Below are 17558 nucleotides of genomic sequence, written 5' to 3'. Positions count from 1 at the left end.
AAGCAATGAATACTAAACTCTAGGAACCGGCTAGGAACCGGTGGAAGAGAGGGATGCACCAGGGCATCCCCTCATGCTTTACGCCACCACTTTCGACACCCTGGGCTCCTCCAATCAGCCACCAGCTCCTATCACCAACCTTGGGCACTTTTCCAGGCCTTTTTCCTCGACTCACCTTAGCGCAAACGCGGGCGATGACGAAACCTCGGCAACTCCGCCTCTTGCCGGCGATCACGTGCATGCAAAGTCCTTATCCACGCCAGGATTCGGTCAGCTGTTGCTGCATTTGTCGGCTTTGTGGTGGCGCGCAAGGAGCTCGAGACTCGTGCTGGTTGTTGCTTTTTGCCTGCGGAGCCGCTGTAGTCCGGTAAGTAATTTGAAACTGGAAAGAGAGGAAGGGCGAAAAGATGCGAAGGTGTAACAGAAACGTGGTGGGAGTCGCCTTTCCTATATCGAGGTTGCCCTTGCTGGCACCACGGTTAGATTCCTTTACTGCAGCTGTCTTCCAAAAGGGCTAGACTTCAAACCCCATTATCCCCAGACAGCGCTGGGTGAGAATTGTGAAATCCCAAACCCTTTCAGGAAGGCAACCGGTTCAGAGAGAGGAAACTGCTATTTTGAACCGCCAGTCTCTGAATGGATAGAGACCCTGCGCTCTTTCTTCCAGGCATGAAGTCATTCCTCCGTATTTTTAAATTTGATTTAATTCCGGCGCTTCACTCTGATTGCGCTTTGATAGTCATTTGGCATCATCAAAGTGGTTTAATAGAGGAATTTCCGTTCCATCGTTACCTTTGCCGCCCTGAAAGATTCGCTGGGAAAGTACCGCGCATAGAACGCTTGTCAAATAAGCACTGAAACTCGAACTGGTCCAAAATTAAACCTTGTACTATAGTTTTATTTCCTGGTGTCTGATGCTTATGCCCAGGGTGAAAAGATTAGTCAAAGAGAATAATGATTATAATAACAGGGAGCAGTATGATTTCCTCTGCTCCTCTTGGCTGCATCTCTTTGGAAGGACGTCACTATGATTCATTCCTCCTATATTATTACAGTCCTGAGTTTAAGAAATAAGGAGGCAAATTTATCAAAGCAGGGATAGACTTAGACATTATTGTCTCACCCCCCCCCCCCCGAATTTCGCATTCGTGAAAAATATACTGGAAACTATACAAAAATGCTATCCTGGGAGTCTGATGCGTTTAATTTTTACTGAATAAGTTTAACCTCAATGCTGCAAGACAAACCACCTTTCTACCACCTTTCATTTAAATTTGTGTAAAATATAGGCAAATTTATTCTGTGGTGTGATCAAAACTAAAAAGCCCATTGGAAGTATTCATCTTTTAAAATGTGTTGTTAAAAAAAAAGAAAAGGGTAATCTGATATAAATAAATATACAGATTTAAAACCCTTTCAATTGTTAAGAGAGATGTTGGGTTTGCAGAACCAGTTTAAATTAATCTTTTTGAGTGTATAGAAATAAGTTTGTACTATTTGGAGATAAAATTGCCTTTCTCAAAATATGAACTAGGCAAGGAACAGAAATCAAGTAATAAGAAAATTGCTGAAGACAATGGGATGACCTGCTTATTGTATATATTCAAACTTGGAACCTGGGCTGCCCAGCAGACCTAAACTCCTTGCTTATATCTTTGATCTCTGATTTCTATGTGTATAGCTAATTTCTAGCATGAGTGTAACATGTTTATTTGAAATCAGAATAGACTAGAGCAGAGCAGAGCTGGAAGGGACCTTGGAGATCTAGTCCATTTAAGAAGATTTTATATACATACGTACATACATACGAAGGAACACTCAATCCTTAGCTAAATTCTCCAGAACTCTTCATTATGTAAGTGATTTGGATAACTTGTACATTATTAAAATCACTTTAAAAAAAAACACACACCACTATATTTAAAATATTAAAATTGTTCCTAATGTTCCATGGTTGTGAAGGATTTTTGTATTTTTTTACATTAAATTAATATATGAATTGTCTTCCACTCCCCAGTATTGTGTATTTTGTATTAATGCTTTCAGTGCTTGTGAGAAGAACTCACCACAATTCCTTTGTGCCTTTGTGTCATTGTCAATTCCTGAAGAGTCCAGCATTAGTCCCTGCTGTTTTCCTCACTAGAATTTGGAAGGGGTTTCCTTTGCTTGCTTCCTAGATTGAAAGAGTGTGAGTGGCCCAAGGTTACCTCATTGGCATTGTGCCTCAGGTGGGATTAGTATTTATGATCACCAGATTTGTGGCCCAGAACCTTAACTGCTACACCAAACATGCTCAGAATTATTTCAGGCAAGCTGGTAGAAATGTATGCGTATAAATTAATATACATTCTTATACATCTGCGGCTGCTTGTATTATATAAATATGAGAGATTCATATTTAATAACTATTTTAATCATAATTGAAAAGCATTGTTGCTACTGCCATTCAATCACAATCTTACCTAATGATAAGTGTCAGTCCTGTGTGGTAGGTAAGAGATTCTTAGAGTGCTCTTTATTGTTGTAAGGTAGAGTAACAGAATCTTGAATCAGAATCCTTTTTTAGAGTTTATCTCTGCTCCATCTTAAACAAATACTTATCTTCATTTTGTTGAGTATAAGTTTCTTTCTCCCATTTTGCTTTTTCTCAAGACACGGTAATCTCTTCAGAGATAACCCTATTAATAGTTCACTAATTCCTTTTCCATTCCCAATGGAACTGGGTATTTGGAAACTAGATAAAGGGTCTGAAGAAAAGAAGCTAAGGCAGGAGAACAAAAAGTGCGGTCTATTGGCACCCTGTTTGATGCCCCCAAATCCTTCCTATACCTTAAAAATTGCAGAAGTTTAAAATGCCCATTTGATCCATTAAAATACCAGCTGAACCCCACCCTATAAAAATGAACTTTCCTTTTGAAAAGGGCCCTTAATATGCTGTGCAATCTGTTGTGTCCTCAAGGCAACCTGACTTAAAATATGTGATTAGGTTTAATACAGATATTCCGCTGCAAACACCTAGATTCCTCTTATGCTATGACAGTTTGAGGTAAATTCAACAGAGAGGCCAAATACCATTTGATGTACTTAGCAATAAACTAAGGTTCTGTTTCTAGATACAAGGGATTGTTCAAAGGTTAAGCAAAGCAATTTTAGCATCTTGTGTAACTGAACATTCCTTACTGAGGAATGTTTACAAAGGAATATTAATATAGGCGATAAGTACAATACTACTTGTTAGTGTTACTTTCTTACTTGACAATAGAGTACATTTGGTCTAGTGGTTAAGGCAGCAAGGTAGAAACCAGGAGACTAAGTTCTAGTACCACTTTAGTCACAAAAACCAGCTGCGTGACTTTTGGCCGTTTACCTTCTGTCAACCCAACCCATCTCACAGTGTTTTGTTGTGTGGAAAATAGGAGGAGGAAGGAGTATTAGATATGTTTAGCATCTTGAGTTATTTATAAAAATAATATAGATGGGATAATAAATTACATCCTACTCACTTATATCCAACTGATATCTTTTACATTACATCTCTTCAATTTCAAAAAAACAAAAAACAAAACAGCTAGTAAATAATCTTTCAACAATTTCACTGCCTACTTCAACTGTGAAGCCAGTGTGTACAGTGTGTACTTAACCTCAGGAATAAAACTAGAAAAATAATATTTTTGAAGTTTTTCAGGAAAAAAAGGTTTTTCAAAATTCTCCACTAGTTTTTTTGGACAGAAAAATTGAGTAGATAATGTTTCTATATTTCCTGAGAGGAAGGAAACATTCTCCAACAATTTCTCAAGTAGTATTGCTATTGAAGGAGCTCAGGAAGAAGACTTTTTCTTTGGAATTGATTGAAGCGTTGGAAACTAGAGAAACTTCAAGTTGCTGAAGAGATGATTATATGAAGAAAGCTAAGACTTCCACATTCACCTATCTGCCATCTTGATATGAAGTAGGGTAGTTTGTTTATTAATCAAATTTATATGACTGTCCATCTCATTGAAAGTATGTACCATATATCAGTCAAGTAAAACAGTAAATAAATAAAACAATCATTATCTAAAATCATAATAAAACAATTATTAAAAGAGCATTAAAAGCTATAAAAGCAGAACTAGAGTAAGAAAAGAAAATGATAGATGCAGAGATGTTAATAACAGCCATTTCATGAGTTCATGAGACTCCTGAAATCCCCTGGCTTGCTTCCATAATCAAATCTTGAGCGACATTCAAAAGCTCAGAAGTGATGCGGCCAACCTTATCTCTGTGGGGAGAAGATTCTACAGCCCAGGCAGTGTTGAGCTCAACGGTCCTGAGCAGAAAAGGTCTGACCCTGGGGCCTGCCAAATGTAGCTATGATTGGTGGTAAGTCAAGGACTACCTGTAGCAAATTTCTTTTCATCAGATCAGATAAATCATAAAAAGCAGTGCAGGATGTTTTTCCTGCCTGGCATTACAAAAAAGTAAGATTAGTTCAAATGTTCTAAAGAGATGAAACTATTGCTGTAGGATTGGTTATTTAATTTGTGGAATTTTTATTCTGTTTCTTGATACAGGGGCTAGTGATGGAAGGATTTTCTATGATACAGTATGTGCTACTAACTTCTATTCTATATATGTTTGTACTGTAGCTTTTATTTTTATATACTTTGCTTTAAACTATACTTTACCTTGCTCAGTATACATCAAAGCATCAAAATGCCTTGGGTCATGGCTGCCAATGCATCCCATAATTAAAAAAACACTCAGTATCTCCATATCACAGGACCACAAATTACAATTTGCTAGTCTACAATTAGCAAATTGTAATTCAGCATACATAGGGAGTGACAGGTTGTGGGGAAACAGTATTGATAATCAAGAGAGATGCAGTTGAGGCATTTATGCTAAATTATAATCTTCTTTATACTGAATGTGTTCAAAGCAGAGACTTGATAACATGTGCCAAAGGAGTTGGAAGTCACATTTTCTATGGCCCCTTTGTACAGTATATGAATTCTGTAAATGTTTCTAACTATTTTTTTCAAGAAAACAGTCTGTGATTAGATTTTGTGAAGCATGTTAGGCTAAAGTAGTTTATATAGTTCATTGTTTAGTGTATGATAAAATCCAGATATTGACTTAGCATGTTGTGAAGACTTCTGTGGGCATAATGTGTCATGTTAATACAGGTATCAGGTTCTAATAATTCAGATTTAAGGATTAGGATAATCTGTAAACCAAGCATATCTATGTTATAGGGGAGAATTCAGGGTTGGTGTCTGTTTAGTGGCATTCTGAGTTTGTAATTGTTAAATATTTTATGGATTTATTCTATCCTATTAATAAGACAAAAAAGGCCTCTTATGTTGAGGGTTAATACTTGATTCCTATTTCATTAGGCAATGTACAAATTTTTCATCCTTTATCATTTTATCCTTATCAAAAATCCACAACATAAAAATAAAAAATACATTATTAATGCAATATTTTAGCAGACAATTAAAATGTAAAAAACACTCTTCAAGTTTCTGAATTTCCTAAGAGTGGTTTGTTTCTCCTGAAAGGTAGACTTGAATCCAAAATTCTTTTGTGTTATTTTGACATTATAATCACTATTTAACATTAGCTCTCCTAGCTCAGAAAAACTGTAGTTGCATGCCTCTCCCATTTCAATCATTGAAATAAATCAGTTCCATTGAATGGTTAACTAAGTGAATCAACATTCATATGAAATTGTCAAGCTCATCTATACATGCTTTGTTTGATTAGTTTGTTATTTTCTGAACTTAGGTTTAAAAAGAATAAACTTTCTTTTGTATTTACATTACTATTTATTTTGTTCTCAAGATCTGTTTCACATGTGACATCACAGATTTTCCTGGATGTTTATCATTTTCACCTTGAAAATTGGCACGTATCTTAATCATTGGATGTAAATATGTTCCATTTGGTTATCCAAATATGTGACGTAACTTGTCCCTGTGTTTCCTCTCTCCCTGAAAGTTCACTGTATTCCCTGATTTGTCCATCTGTGTTGGACTAGAGCTTTTTGCAACAAATGTGACAGCTTGAGAAAGATTGGCTCATAGACAACTCATATAGAGTTGTGAGCAGTTTGACAGTGAAAGCAAGGTGACTCAAGCTGACCTTGGTTCCATATTAGAGACCTTAAGTTCTGCCACTTAAATCTCTTTGAAATAAGTGGGATTTTAGACAATATAAATTGTCTTGTAAATAGTACTTGAATCTGAGAGAGGGAAAGGCAAGGCTTCAGTGAAACTCATAAGCTTCTATCTTAATTCCTCTCAATTCTTTCCAAATCATTATTTTGGCCTCTAAATACTATGTCAAAGGAGGCATTAAAAAAAAAGAGAACACATATCTACTTTAGCTCCTCTTCTCCTATCATTTGTTTACACAGGTATAACATTTCAGTGTAGATGGAGACTAGATTATTTTACTCAGGTGGGCAAGTAGCTTTACAGTGGAGTTAGCCCTGCATGAATGTATGTAATGAGCCAATTTATAGCCCCTTTCAGGAGCTTTCTAAAACTGGCAGGAGATAATGAGGCCATTACAAACATCTGACAGATTGATTCTCCTGAATTTTTTGCAATTTTAGTGCTGAAACTATATAGAAATATGGCTAAATAATGTCATATTATTGCACTTTACAGATTCTATTTTTTTCACAGTTTTGTAACAGTAGTATAGTTTTATTCATATAGCATGTACAGCCTTAATCTTTTACACTATTGCAATAGTGGATTTGTTATTTTATTTATTAGATTTCAGTGCTACCCGCCCCCCCATCCCAAATGAATCCAAATGTCATACTGTATTTAAAAGAATACATAATTCAAGAGTCATCATTGTCTGGATGAAATTATATAAATGATATGGTAACAACAGATCTGAGAACAGACCTAAGTCTTTCTTAAGAGCTTCCTGGAACATTTGGAGAATGGGAATCATTCATGTCTCTGGACGGATGCTGTTTGAGAGTGCAGGCATGAAGGGATTGAGACTAAACTGATTTTGAACTTAATAACAGCAGCAAGACTGTTGATTGGACAATACTGGAAGAAAGAAGAGATACCTACAATAGAAGAATGGATATTGAAAGTTATTAACTTGGCTGAGATGGCTAAAATCTCAGCGTTTTTAAAAGACAATACGCAGGAAAGATATTTAATTGAATGGAAAAAATGGATTGATTATCTACAAAACAGATATCAGATTAAGAAATATCAGATTGCCTTTGAATAATTAGAAAGTTATTTTATGTAATGGGGAGGGGGTTGGGAGACGAAAAGCTTTGGATGTGGTTATTTGGATTGGACTTTACCTTGTGATTGACCCGGGAAGCCGGGGTGGGGAGGGGGATGTTTTGTTTTTTTTTTTTTTGGGAGGGAGGGGGAAAAAAGGGGGAAAATGTTTTTGTTTTTTTTAAAACTCTTTCAATAAAAAAAAAAAAAAAAAAAAAAAAAGAGAGTGCAGGCATGGAAAAGAGTCAAGATGGCACAGAAAAGCCAACTGTAGGCCGTAAGACTCTGTCCTATTAGCAGGCACTATTTTTGAAGCAGTTGCAAGGAATTAATTGTAGCTGCTCCGACAATTGGAGCTGCTGCCACCTTGAAACCATGTGGTCTGGGGATGGAACTGTTTCTGACTACCTGCAGGGATGCTGAGGGGTGAAGCAGCCTTGCTTCCTTCTCCAACACAAGTTCTGGGGATCTTCCAAAGATAAGTGCAAGATGGGGGTAGGGAGAAGAGTGTAGAGCCCAATGGAATGGGAAACACACCTAAGACCTTCAGTGACCTAATGTGTATATGTGTGTCTATGGGTGGGAGGGAAAAACAGGCTTAAGGATTGCAAAGACCCTGAGGTTTAGGAAGAGAAGCCCAGATTGCCTCAGGGAGTGGGCAAGATCCGTGGCAGGTAAGCCTGGCCAGAGGTAGGCATTCTAGAGTGTCCCTATCCCACAGATACCCTATGTTCTACTTAACAACCTACATGGTTGCTTAAGTAGGAAAAGCTGAAAATTCTGCTTACATTCAGCACAGGTTTCTAAATTCAAGTATGCTAAAAAGAAATATCGCCCTGACTTCTTACATTGCATGAAGTTGACATGTGATCTTTTTGGTTTTGGCTTCTTATGTTTTGCAGACTCAACCACTTTGGTTTGTAAATAGTGTTTGTGGCTTAGCATATGGTGTGTGATCCCAGGTAGTATGATGTCTGCTTGAGATGAGATAAGAAAATGCAAGGTCAAATAGAAAAAGCTTTTTGAATTGGGTATAGAGTATAGGTGAAAAATGTAGGTGAAGAGTTCTACTCAAAACAAGGCATTCACCTACTGATTTGAATTCCCCACAGACAAACAGCAGAGAGGTCTATAGTAAATAACTGACAGGTGTCTTCTTTTCTTTAATGATTCTCAGATTTCACATTTGGCAACCTGGTTAAAAATGAAATAGGATCTGAATAACAATATTTTATTATTTTGGTTTGTTATACCGTAAGACAATCATACTGGATTTGGCATGTTAGTTCGCCTATGAGTTCCTACCAAGGACCTGGGATAGGCAGATGTGGATATATTAAGGATATTGTTGCAGGATGTAAGCTATTCTGAGTAAAGCTGACTCTAGCAATTGCACCCACATGCACCTTACTATTGATACAGTTAGTCCTCGACTTACAAGCACAATTGAGCCCAAAATTTCTGTCACTAAGCAAGACAGTTGTTAAGTGAGTTTTACCCCATTTTGTTTTTTCTTGCCACAGTTGTTTAAGTGAATCTCTGTTGTACATACCATGTTTCCCCAAAAATAAGACAGGGTCTTATTCTCTTTTAGGCTTGAAAATAAGCACTCGGGCTTATTTTTGGGAAGGTCTTATTTGTTTTTTCCATGTACCGGGAGATGCGGGGGGGCAAGCTGCCTTCATGCCTTGTGCGGACTTTTTTTCAATACCGTTGTAACTTCAAATGGTCACTAAATAAACTGATGTAAGTCAAGGACTACCTATACTACTTTGCTTCCTTTGTCTTTCTATTTCTATTTTGTTATCTTCTCCAGTTCTTTCTCTCCTATTCTTCTGTCTCCAGGTATTGTTATGTCTACTATCCAGTTTTTTGATAGTTCTTTTCAGTTTTTTCTCACTGACATTTGTTAAATCTGAGGTGTTATGTGGCAGGTGCCTGTCTGTTTGATTTCTAAAGTCTCAGAGCATTTCGGGTTCTTCATTTTCTATTACTTTCTCCATTTTATGGTCCTATCAGTTCTTGCTTTCCAGCAAATGCAGATCTTTCCATGCACCATTGTTGCTACTTTGTCATGCCATTGTTTCTATTAATTTTTTTTGGTAGCAGCTAGCAGTCTATTATTATTAAATTTATTTGCTGCCCATTTTGTGCTTTGAGGTGAATTTGAAGCAATATCGGCTTTTATTGTAAAGTTTGTTTGCCTTGTAGTATTTTCATTTCTTAGTACTGATTTCTCCCTTCAACTTTTTCTTAGCCTAATGTCTTTGAAATCTATATGGGAATAAGAAGATCAAAGTAGTGATTGGCTACACCACAGCACTTTCCTTGGCAACATCTCCACCTATCCCCCTCAACATGCATGCAGACACACATGGCAAGTCATAGCAAGCTTATAGATATGGAAACTCACATATTATGCATTTAGTGGAAAGTAAACTGAGGAGGGCACTCCCTAGTGCCTCTAGGGTGAGGCTCTAGAGGCACTAGGGCATGCCTTCATCAGTTTACTCTCCACTAAATGCATACTATGTGACTTGTCATATCTATAAGTTTGATAACTTGATAAACTTTGCCAGGGAACAAATACCTCAAAGCACCTACATAGTCTCAATTTTTCAAATATGCTACAAACCAGAATTTGGCTAAAGGCCATAATGCATCGGCAATAGTCTCAGTTCTCACCAATAGATTTATTGATAAAAACTTTTTTGCAATTGATACACTTATATTTAGTTTGCAATGTGACATTCATATCTGGTCGATCCGGGGGGAACTGGAACTCTGTGTTCATAGAAATCAAGAACAGATTTAGAAAAAAAATACTTAGAAAAAATCGCTGTAAGAGTTCAATGTAGATTAAGTCAATGGAGTCCCTCTCCCTCATAAATCAGTGCAAATTCACAGCCTAGAGGTATTACTACGTTGATCCATAATGTATCATTTTAATGGAATGGAATGGAACAATTTATTTGGCCAAGTGTGATTAGACACAGGGAGTTTATCTCCAGTGTAGAAGCTGGCAGTGTATGTGCAAAGCAATAGAGTAACCATCATCGTAATAATATCAATAAGAAGGGATAGTAAAGTCGATGAGGAGGATATAATAATGTTATAGCCATACAGCATGGGTAAATCAACATAGACATTAGACAGTACTGTGAGAATTAGGTATTCAGTGCTGTGATGGGATGGGGGAAGAAACTGTCCCTATGTTTAGTTTTGGCATGCAATGCCCTATAGCAGCATCTTGAGGGGAGGAGTTGAAGCAGTTTATATCACGGATTGAGGGATCTGTAGATATTTTTTCAACCCCAAAATATCTCTTAATTATAAATACCTCTTTATCTTTAGCATTGTCCAACCATCGGAAATCATTTTTAAAAAGCAAACAGGGATTGCAAAGTAACATAATTAAGATATTTCTCACCTTGCTGTAAGTATTTCATACATTGCACAATGAGGTACACACTCATCTGAAAGATAGCTGAGTGCATGGCTAGCACGTGTCTACCTGCTTGCATTTCTGTTAGTTTACCAAAGATTGTTTTGGTATTTATTTTCTGCTTTATGAATTATGAAATGGCTAATTATGAGTGGATATAGAAATACAGCAATTCTATATAACTTAGGTAAAGGTTCCCCTCTCACATATGTGCTAGTCGTTCCTGACTCTAGTGGCCGTTTCAAAGCCGAAGAGCCTGCACTGTCCAAAGATGTCTCCGTGGTCATGTGGCCGGCATGACTAAACACCAAAGGCACACAGAACGCTGTTATCTTCCCACCAAAGGTGGTCCCTATTTTTTCTACTTGCATTTTTTACGTGCTTTCGAACTGCTAGGTTGGCAGAAACTGCTAGGTTGGCAGAAGCTCACCCCATTATGCGGCACTAGGGATTCGAACCGCTGAGCTGCCGACCTTCCTGATTGACAAGCTTGGCATCTTAACCACTGAGCCACCACATCCCTAGTTCGATATAACTTACCTACTTAAAAATGTTTTATTTGCTCTTTGAAGCTTATTTTGTATTGAAATTCTACTTCCTTAGTCCTTGCATAAGCACAACACAAATTAGTGTTTCTCTGGCTAACTACCAAAAGAATGTGAAAATGCAGTTTGGTGTTGTCACGTGAATGTATGATGTGAATTATGTCAACATCATTCTTTTGTTACCTCTTGGATAGAATGGATAGAATCTAATGAGAGAGTAAATAACTTTCATCCATAAATATTTTTATACTTCCAAAATAATGTCTAAAAATGTTTTAACAATAGCTTGCCTAACAAAAAGAAATTCATAGTATTTTTAGTCCTAATCACCACATTGCACGAGTATATCCTTTTTGAATATTTTCCAAATAGGAAGTACGGAATTCATTTGGGATAGCTCTGCTTACTGAAATATATTCATTACTTACTTATTCAATAGCATAAACTAAGAATGAAAACTAAAAAAAATATAAAGGAAAAATGAGAAGCATATAAAATAATTTGTATAAATTAACTTATAATTGTTTAAAAAACACTAGAATTACGATTGATTTAAGATAATTCAACTTGAAACTCACTGGGCAGTGTATAGTTAAAATCAACATTATTTCTCAAAACAATGGAATTTTTCCTTTTATGCCTTTTTACTTGGGACCTAAAAGAGCCACATCGGGTCCTCTGCTTTATACATTGGAACATTGTTTCTCAACCTTGTCAGCTTTTAGATGCATGGACTTCAAATTCGCCCTGCTAGCTGGGTAAGTCTGGGAGTTGAAGTCCATCATCTAAAAACTGCCAAGTTTGGGAAACTCCGTAGGGCCAGAGATTAGATCAAGGTGAGGGCTAATTTTTTATAATAGTTAAGACACCTGACTAAAAATTGGGAGACAATGAGTTACACAACAGTCCTCCCTTAGACACAAAGACTGCTATGTGACCTTGGACCAGTCTCCCAGTCTCAGTCTTAGGAGACAATGGCAAACGACTTCTGAAGATATGACCAGAAAATGGTAGAGACCAGTCCAGGCACTTTCCAGGAGTCAAAAATTGACTTGAAGAAGAAGAGGAAGAAAAAAAAAAGATTTTGAAAAAAAAAGTTAAGGGATATTATTTGGCCCATATCAATTTCTTGGTTAGTTTTGTGACTGAGAGAAATGTGAATATTTTATTATAGTGTTTCTCTGTCACAATATCAGTGTCAACTATTTCTATAATCTTCTACACAGTAACAAATATACTTTTCATGTCCTGTTGCTTTTTGTTCTGAGAGAACTGTAGTTTACATCTTCCCTACCTTTTCTTGTGTCCATTTTTCTACAGAGAGTGTCCTATGAAAAACTTCAGGTAAAATCATTTCTGTCTAGTAGAATTTTACAAGGTTTGTACTGCTTAATTCTTTTATTCTAAATTGAGTCCCCTAGGATTCCACATAGACACACCACACTAGAAAGTGGTTTCACAGGGGTTGCCATTCATCTGTGTGTGGATGCTTAATTTAGATTTAGAATGGAAAACCAGGAAACAAAAACACTAAAAGGAGATGCCAGGATGGTAATAAACCTTTTAAAAGGTTTATTAAGAATTTTCTCTTAAATATACAGGTAGTGGTGCAAAGAGCCGTGGTGGCACAGTAGCTAGAATGCAGTATTGCAGACTGATTCTGCTAACTGCCAGCAGTCTGGCAGTTCGAATCTCACCAGGCTCAAAGTCAACTCAGCCTTCCATCCTTCCGAGGTCCGTAAAATGAGGAGCCAGATTGTTGGTGTCAATAAATATGCTGACTCTATAAGCTGCTTTGAGAGGGCTGTAAAGCACATTGAAGTGGTATATAAGTCTAAGTGCTATTGCTATTCAATGCTAGTTATGTTTGATGTCAGTCATAATAAGGACTGGGAAATTTGTCTCTAAGCAGCCCAATCATTAAGCAAGATGTCAGGTCACTGCAACTTACAACCTTCCATGCTGACTTGTTGATTTCGTTTGCTGACTAGAAAGGTCACGAGTGGCAATTCTGTGATGTGGGATGCCATTATTGCCAAATGCCCAAATCAGATCATGTGACCATGGGGGCACAGATGAAGTTAGTACAAGAATCACCTTTAAATAGTGTTTTTCAGAGCTACAGTAACTTTGAATGGTTATTAAACAAATAATTATAAGCCAAGGATTATCTGTATTTACAGCACCAGAAAAATATGACTCCAGTCAACTGAGTGAACCCCAAACAGTAAGGTAAGCCCTAAACTGGGAAAGGTTTTTGAAACAGTCACAAGAAGTTGGGGAAAAGGTAACTCTTGTAGCCTCCCCCACCACACAAACATTTTTTCCTGCCCTTCAAAATCCTAACCCCAATGCTGGAATAATTATCAAATGGAAATTAATGTTTATATTTAAACTCATTGGAGAGGTGGATATTGCAAGAAGTAAGAAAGCACACAATGGGAACTATACATTGAAAGGAATGTGCTAGCACCAGCTGTTTACCTAATAAAAGGCAAACAAAAGCCTTTAGGATAAAACTGATAAGAGTATTATTGTCGGTTTCGCATAGTAGGTGTGAATGGGCCAAACTTTCTAATCATAAAAGTTAAGGAACTAGCTGATTTTGTTAACTTGCAGCTTTTTAGGAATCAGTTCTGAGGGGAAAGAAAGATATGTTTAGGCAATCTCTCCACTCTGGGAGGAGGCAAAAGAGGGGGATAAAAAATAGGTCATACAGAAATACAGTAGCTGTCTAACCAATATAAAAGCTAATTTTACCATTCAGCATTAAACTATTATCCTGAATATTGCTCCTGTTCATGAGATCTGTTGTGGTTGAATGTAGCATTATATGAGAATTGGGAAGTCATGTTAAGATTGTAAGTAAAGACAAAGTAAAGACAGTATGTTTCATGGTTTGTTTTTGACTTTTTCTGTTCTGGCCATGCTTTTGCCATGATATGTGGACCAAAATTAAGACCCAACTTAAGCTGTTTTGTGGCAAGTTCAGTTTTCCATCTCATGGGTATAAACATGGGTTTCTTTATAGGCCCATGGGCTGTTAGGAACCAGGCCACACAGCTGGAGGAGGCAAGCCTGTGAAACTAAAATTCCTGTTCCGCAGAAAAATTGTCTTCCAGGAAACTGATCCCTGGTGCCAAAAAGGGACTGTTGCTTTATAGAATCAAACAAGCTCGAGGTAAAATACGCTTTCCACACCTATTTGATGATACAAGAACCTACTTTGGCCCTCATGCAATTACTCCCCACCCCCCATGGAACAAAGTAGTAAATGCTGGCTGGATAGCTATCATGAAATGGATAAGATATCAGAATATCTTGGAGGGGGACTAGCAACAATTTTCCAAGTTAGCTTGTGCAGTACTCATGATAAATACTTAGTGTGTCACAAGATATGATGAATAAGTCCAGCAGGCTCGTGTCTCATAATCATTATTGTACCATCCTGCTGGAAACTTCATGTACAATGGCATTAGTAATTTTTGCTTTATGCTCATAAAGCATTTCTTGTTCTAGTACCTGTGTTTTATTTTAAAACTCTGCTTGCTTATGCTCTTAATTCAGTTCCTGAACATTTTGTTTACTTCTGCACTCAGCTGAAAACTGGCTGGGATGTGTTTTTAATCCTTTCAGTACTAAGGACTAAGCAAACATAATTAAGCTGCATTTGCAGAGAATGTGATTGAACACTTCTGCAAAAAGCTCTTGCTTTCACTAAGTATAGAAGACGTGGTCAGAATGTACTTTCCATGTACAAGATGCTATGTTTGACACTGGCATTTTCAGGAGGGCTACAAAAAACACGGTTTGGAAGAGCCATTCTGATAGATAGGCCAAGGATCAGTCTAGATATACAATGTTACCCAGGGGCGGGTTCCAAATCCCATCACTACCAGTTCGCTCATGCGTGTGTGCTCATGTGGCAGAAGTGTCCGGGTGGATGGGAAGAGCCTCCCGCCGCCGCTACTGATTCGCCTGATCTGGTGCGAACCGGTAGCAACCCACCACTGATGCCACCTAGATAGAAAGTACCCAGCTATTGAAAAACAGCAAGTCAGTATTTTTGTGCAATCTTCAGAAAGCTTAAATCACTCAGATTTGATTAGTGCTGAGATTGTACTTGGTTAGGACATATAAAAAAAGATGTGATGTCTTGTAGGTATATGCTCAACTGGTGAAGAAAGCAGGTCTGTTATACTCACTGTACCATTTTGAAGCTGTTTTAGCTAGTCACAGTATAGGTCATTACAAAGTGACCTGGAAGTTTCCATAGCTTCTTCACCATAGATAAGGGAGCAACAACTGCTTAAAGGGCATTCTGGACCAGTGTTTCTCAAACTTGAGCAATTTTAAGATGTGTGGACTTAACCCCCAGAATTTCTTAGCCAGCATGTGGTTTAATTGAAGCATGAAGTGAAGTTTGGGTAGAAATTTGGGCCAATGAAATAATAAACATGCCATTATTTTCTGGTGTTTGCAAATGTTGGGTAACCAACATTTGTTGTCTCCTGTCCAAGGGCAGATATCTTCGATTGCACAAAGAGGGGGGCATAGCATACCTCTTTCTTTTTTATTGCCCACAATTAATGTAATTTTTGATTCATTTTGATGTATTACGGTACTTCCCACCATGATTTGGAGACAACCTAGTGTGCATGGTAGAGCATGTAAATTCAGCCTCATATCTCAAGAAAACCATGTAAGCATGTGGGTGTTTTTATCTGTGTTCCCTGATTTTTCCCAGTGCAAAGAAAGGGAAATGTTAAGGGAAACTACATTCCTGTTTGCTCTAATAGAAGTTGACTGTACACTATATATTTGGACTGCAAGAAAGAGAGAAGGATCTCATTTTTGAATAAGGGCCACAAAAGTATCATATTCATTTAAAGCCTGTCTTTTTAATATATTTTTCTCTGCCTATGAATTATGCACCAGTTTTTGTACAATTTGATCGGGGTGAAATGCTCCTGGATCGGACTAGATCGTGCGATCCAGTAGGGATTGTGGCCGGTAGTTCGGCAATCCAGTAGCGATGGCAGAGTGAAGCTCTGCCCACCTGCCCTGGTGTCATTACTTCCAAGAAGTAATGTGTTTTTTTACTTTCTGCATATGTGCAGAAGGTTTTGCGCATGTGCAGAAGGTCTGTGTGCGCATGTGAGGCACACACGAGCAAAGTGAGCGTGTGCAGCACGTGTACTTCTGAATCGGTATGGAAAGTAAGTAGATTTCACCCCTGAATTAGATGTATGCTAAAAATATATTTTTTCCCTTGGCATTTAGGAGTTCATAATAGTATTTTTGAGCTATCTTCAGAAAATGTCATATCATTTGTATGACATTCTATTATATTCTATTGTTTTACATGTTTTATTATTTCATTTTGTTGAGTTTTTTTTTTCTTGTACTCTGTCCAGGTGTGCATTGCATGATATATGGCAGGGAGATATTTTAAATACCTAATAATCCAGCACTGGAGTAACAGTGCTTTTAATTTTTGTTTATTAATTTTTCTCCAAAATGTTTTGGGCAGTGCTGCATCTTTCCAATAACCATATGAAATAGGAGAAAGGTAACTGGGCCAAAGCCATTTAGAGAGAGCTTCATGGCAACATGGGATTCAACAGCGTATCTTTCCATTTTAATTCTCTAACCAGTCCAGAGTACAGAATTGGCAAAATATTCTTCTTGATGGTAGCGTATTTCTGAAGAGAGAGTTAGTTTGATATAGTAGCTAGAACACCAGGCTACAAATTAGTAAACCCTGAGTTCTAGTTCCACTTTAGACACAAAGCCAGCTTGGTGACCTTGTGCCAGTCAATCTTTCTCAGCTCCAAGAAGCAGCCAATGACAAACTACTTCCAAAATCATGCCAAGAAAACTGCAAACATTTAAAAAGTGATCCAATTCCTTCAGTTGTGTTTAACCAGGATTTACTACTTTTTATGTTTTAGATTGATTTACATACGGCTTTGAAGATGACCCCAAAGCATGAAAAACAGGTAAGCGGTGCAATGTTACATTTTAAAAACACAACACTAAACTGGTTTTTGTTTCAGTGAAAGTGGAAATGTGCCCAACTGCTATGAATGAACCGTGCAACTCAATTTCCCCTTTTCAGATATTTTTGGTAGCATCTTAGGACATGAAGAAGATTGTGTAACTGCTATTCTGAAGAAATGGTAAAAAGCCCTTTTCACTGAATATGAAATGCTTAGAGCCACAGCTTTTGAAAATATGGTTGCAACCAGAGGAAACTTCACTGACACTTTCTGTTTCTTAAGGTTTGAAAGCAAAGAAAAGCTAGAGACCTCTGGCACA

The 17558-nt window shown here is 37.4% G+C and overlaps 1 protein-coding gene across 6 annotated transcripts in view; it reads left to right on the top strand.

Annotated features, from left to right (window-relative positions):
* Nucleotides 1-251: 251 nt before the first annotated feature.
* The window catches only part of SNX10 (sorting nexin 10), a 42179-nt gene continuing 24872 nt past the window's right edge, over nt 252-17558 (top strand). The window contains exons 1-5 of one of the 6 annotated variants that reach the window (XM_058183111.1): nt 252-367; nt 12558-12581; nt 13421-13469; nt 14269-14418; nt 17192-17239. In XM_058183111.1, the coding sequence (XP_058039094.1) occupies nt 17216-17239 (24 nt within the window). In that variant the 5' untranslated portion in view covers nt 252-367; nt 12558-12581; nt 13421-13469; nt 14269-14418; nt 17192-17215. Of the gene's footprint in view, nt 368-12557; nt 12616-13420; nt 13470-14268; nt 14419-17191; nt 17240-17558 lie in introns of all 6 variants that reach the window. The other 5 variants (XM_058183108.1, XM_058183113.1, XM_058183110.1 and 2 more) reach the window with 5 other exon arrangements.

This window comes from Ahaetulla prasina, chromosome 4 (assembly GCF_028640845.1).
Source record: "Ahaetulla prasina isolate Xishuangbanna chromosome 4, ASM2864084v1, whole genome shotgun sequence".
Lineage (NCBI taxonomy): Eukaryota > Metazoa > Chordata > Lepidosauria > Squamata > Colubridae > Ahaetulla > Ahaetulla prasina.
This window is presented reverse-complemented; position numbering and strand designations above follow the sequence as displayed.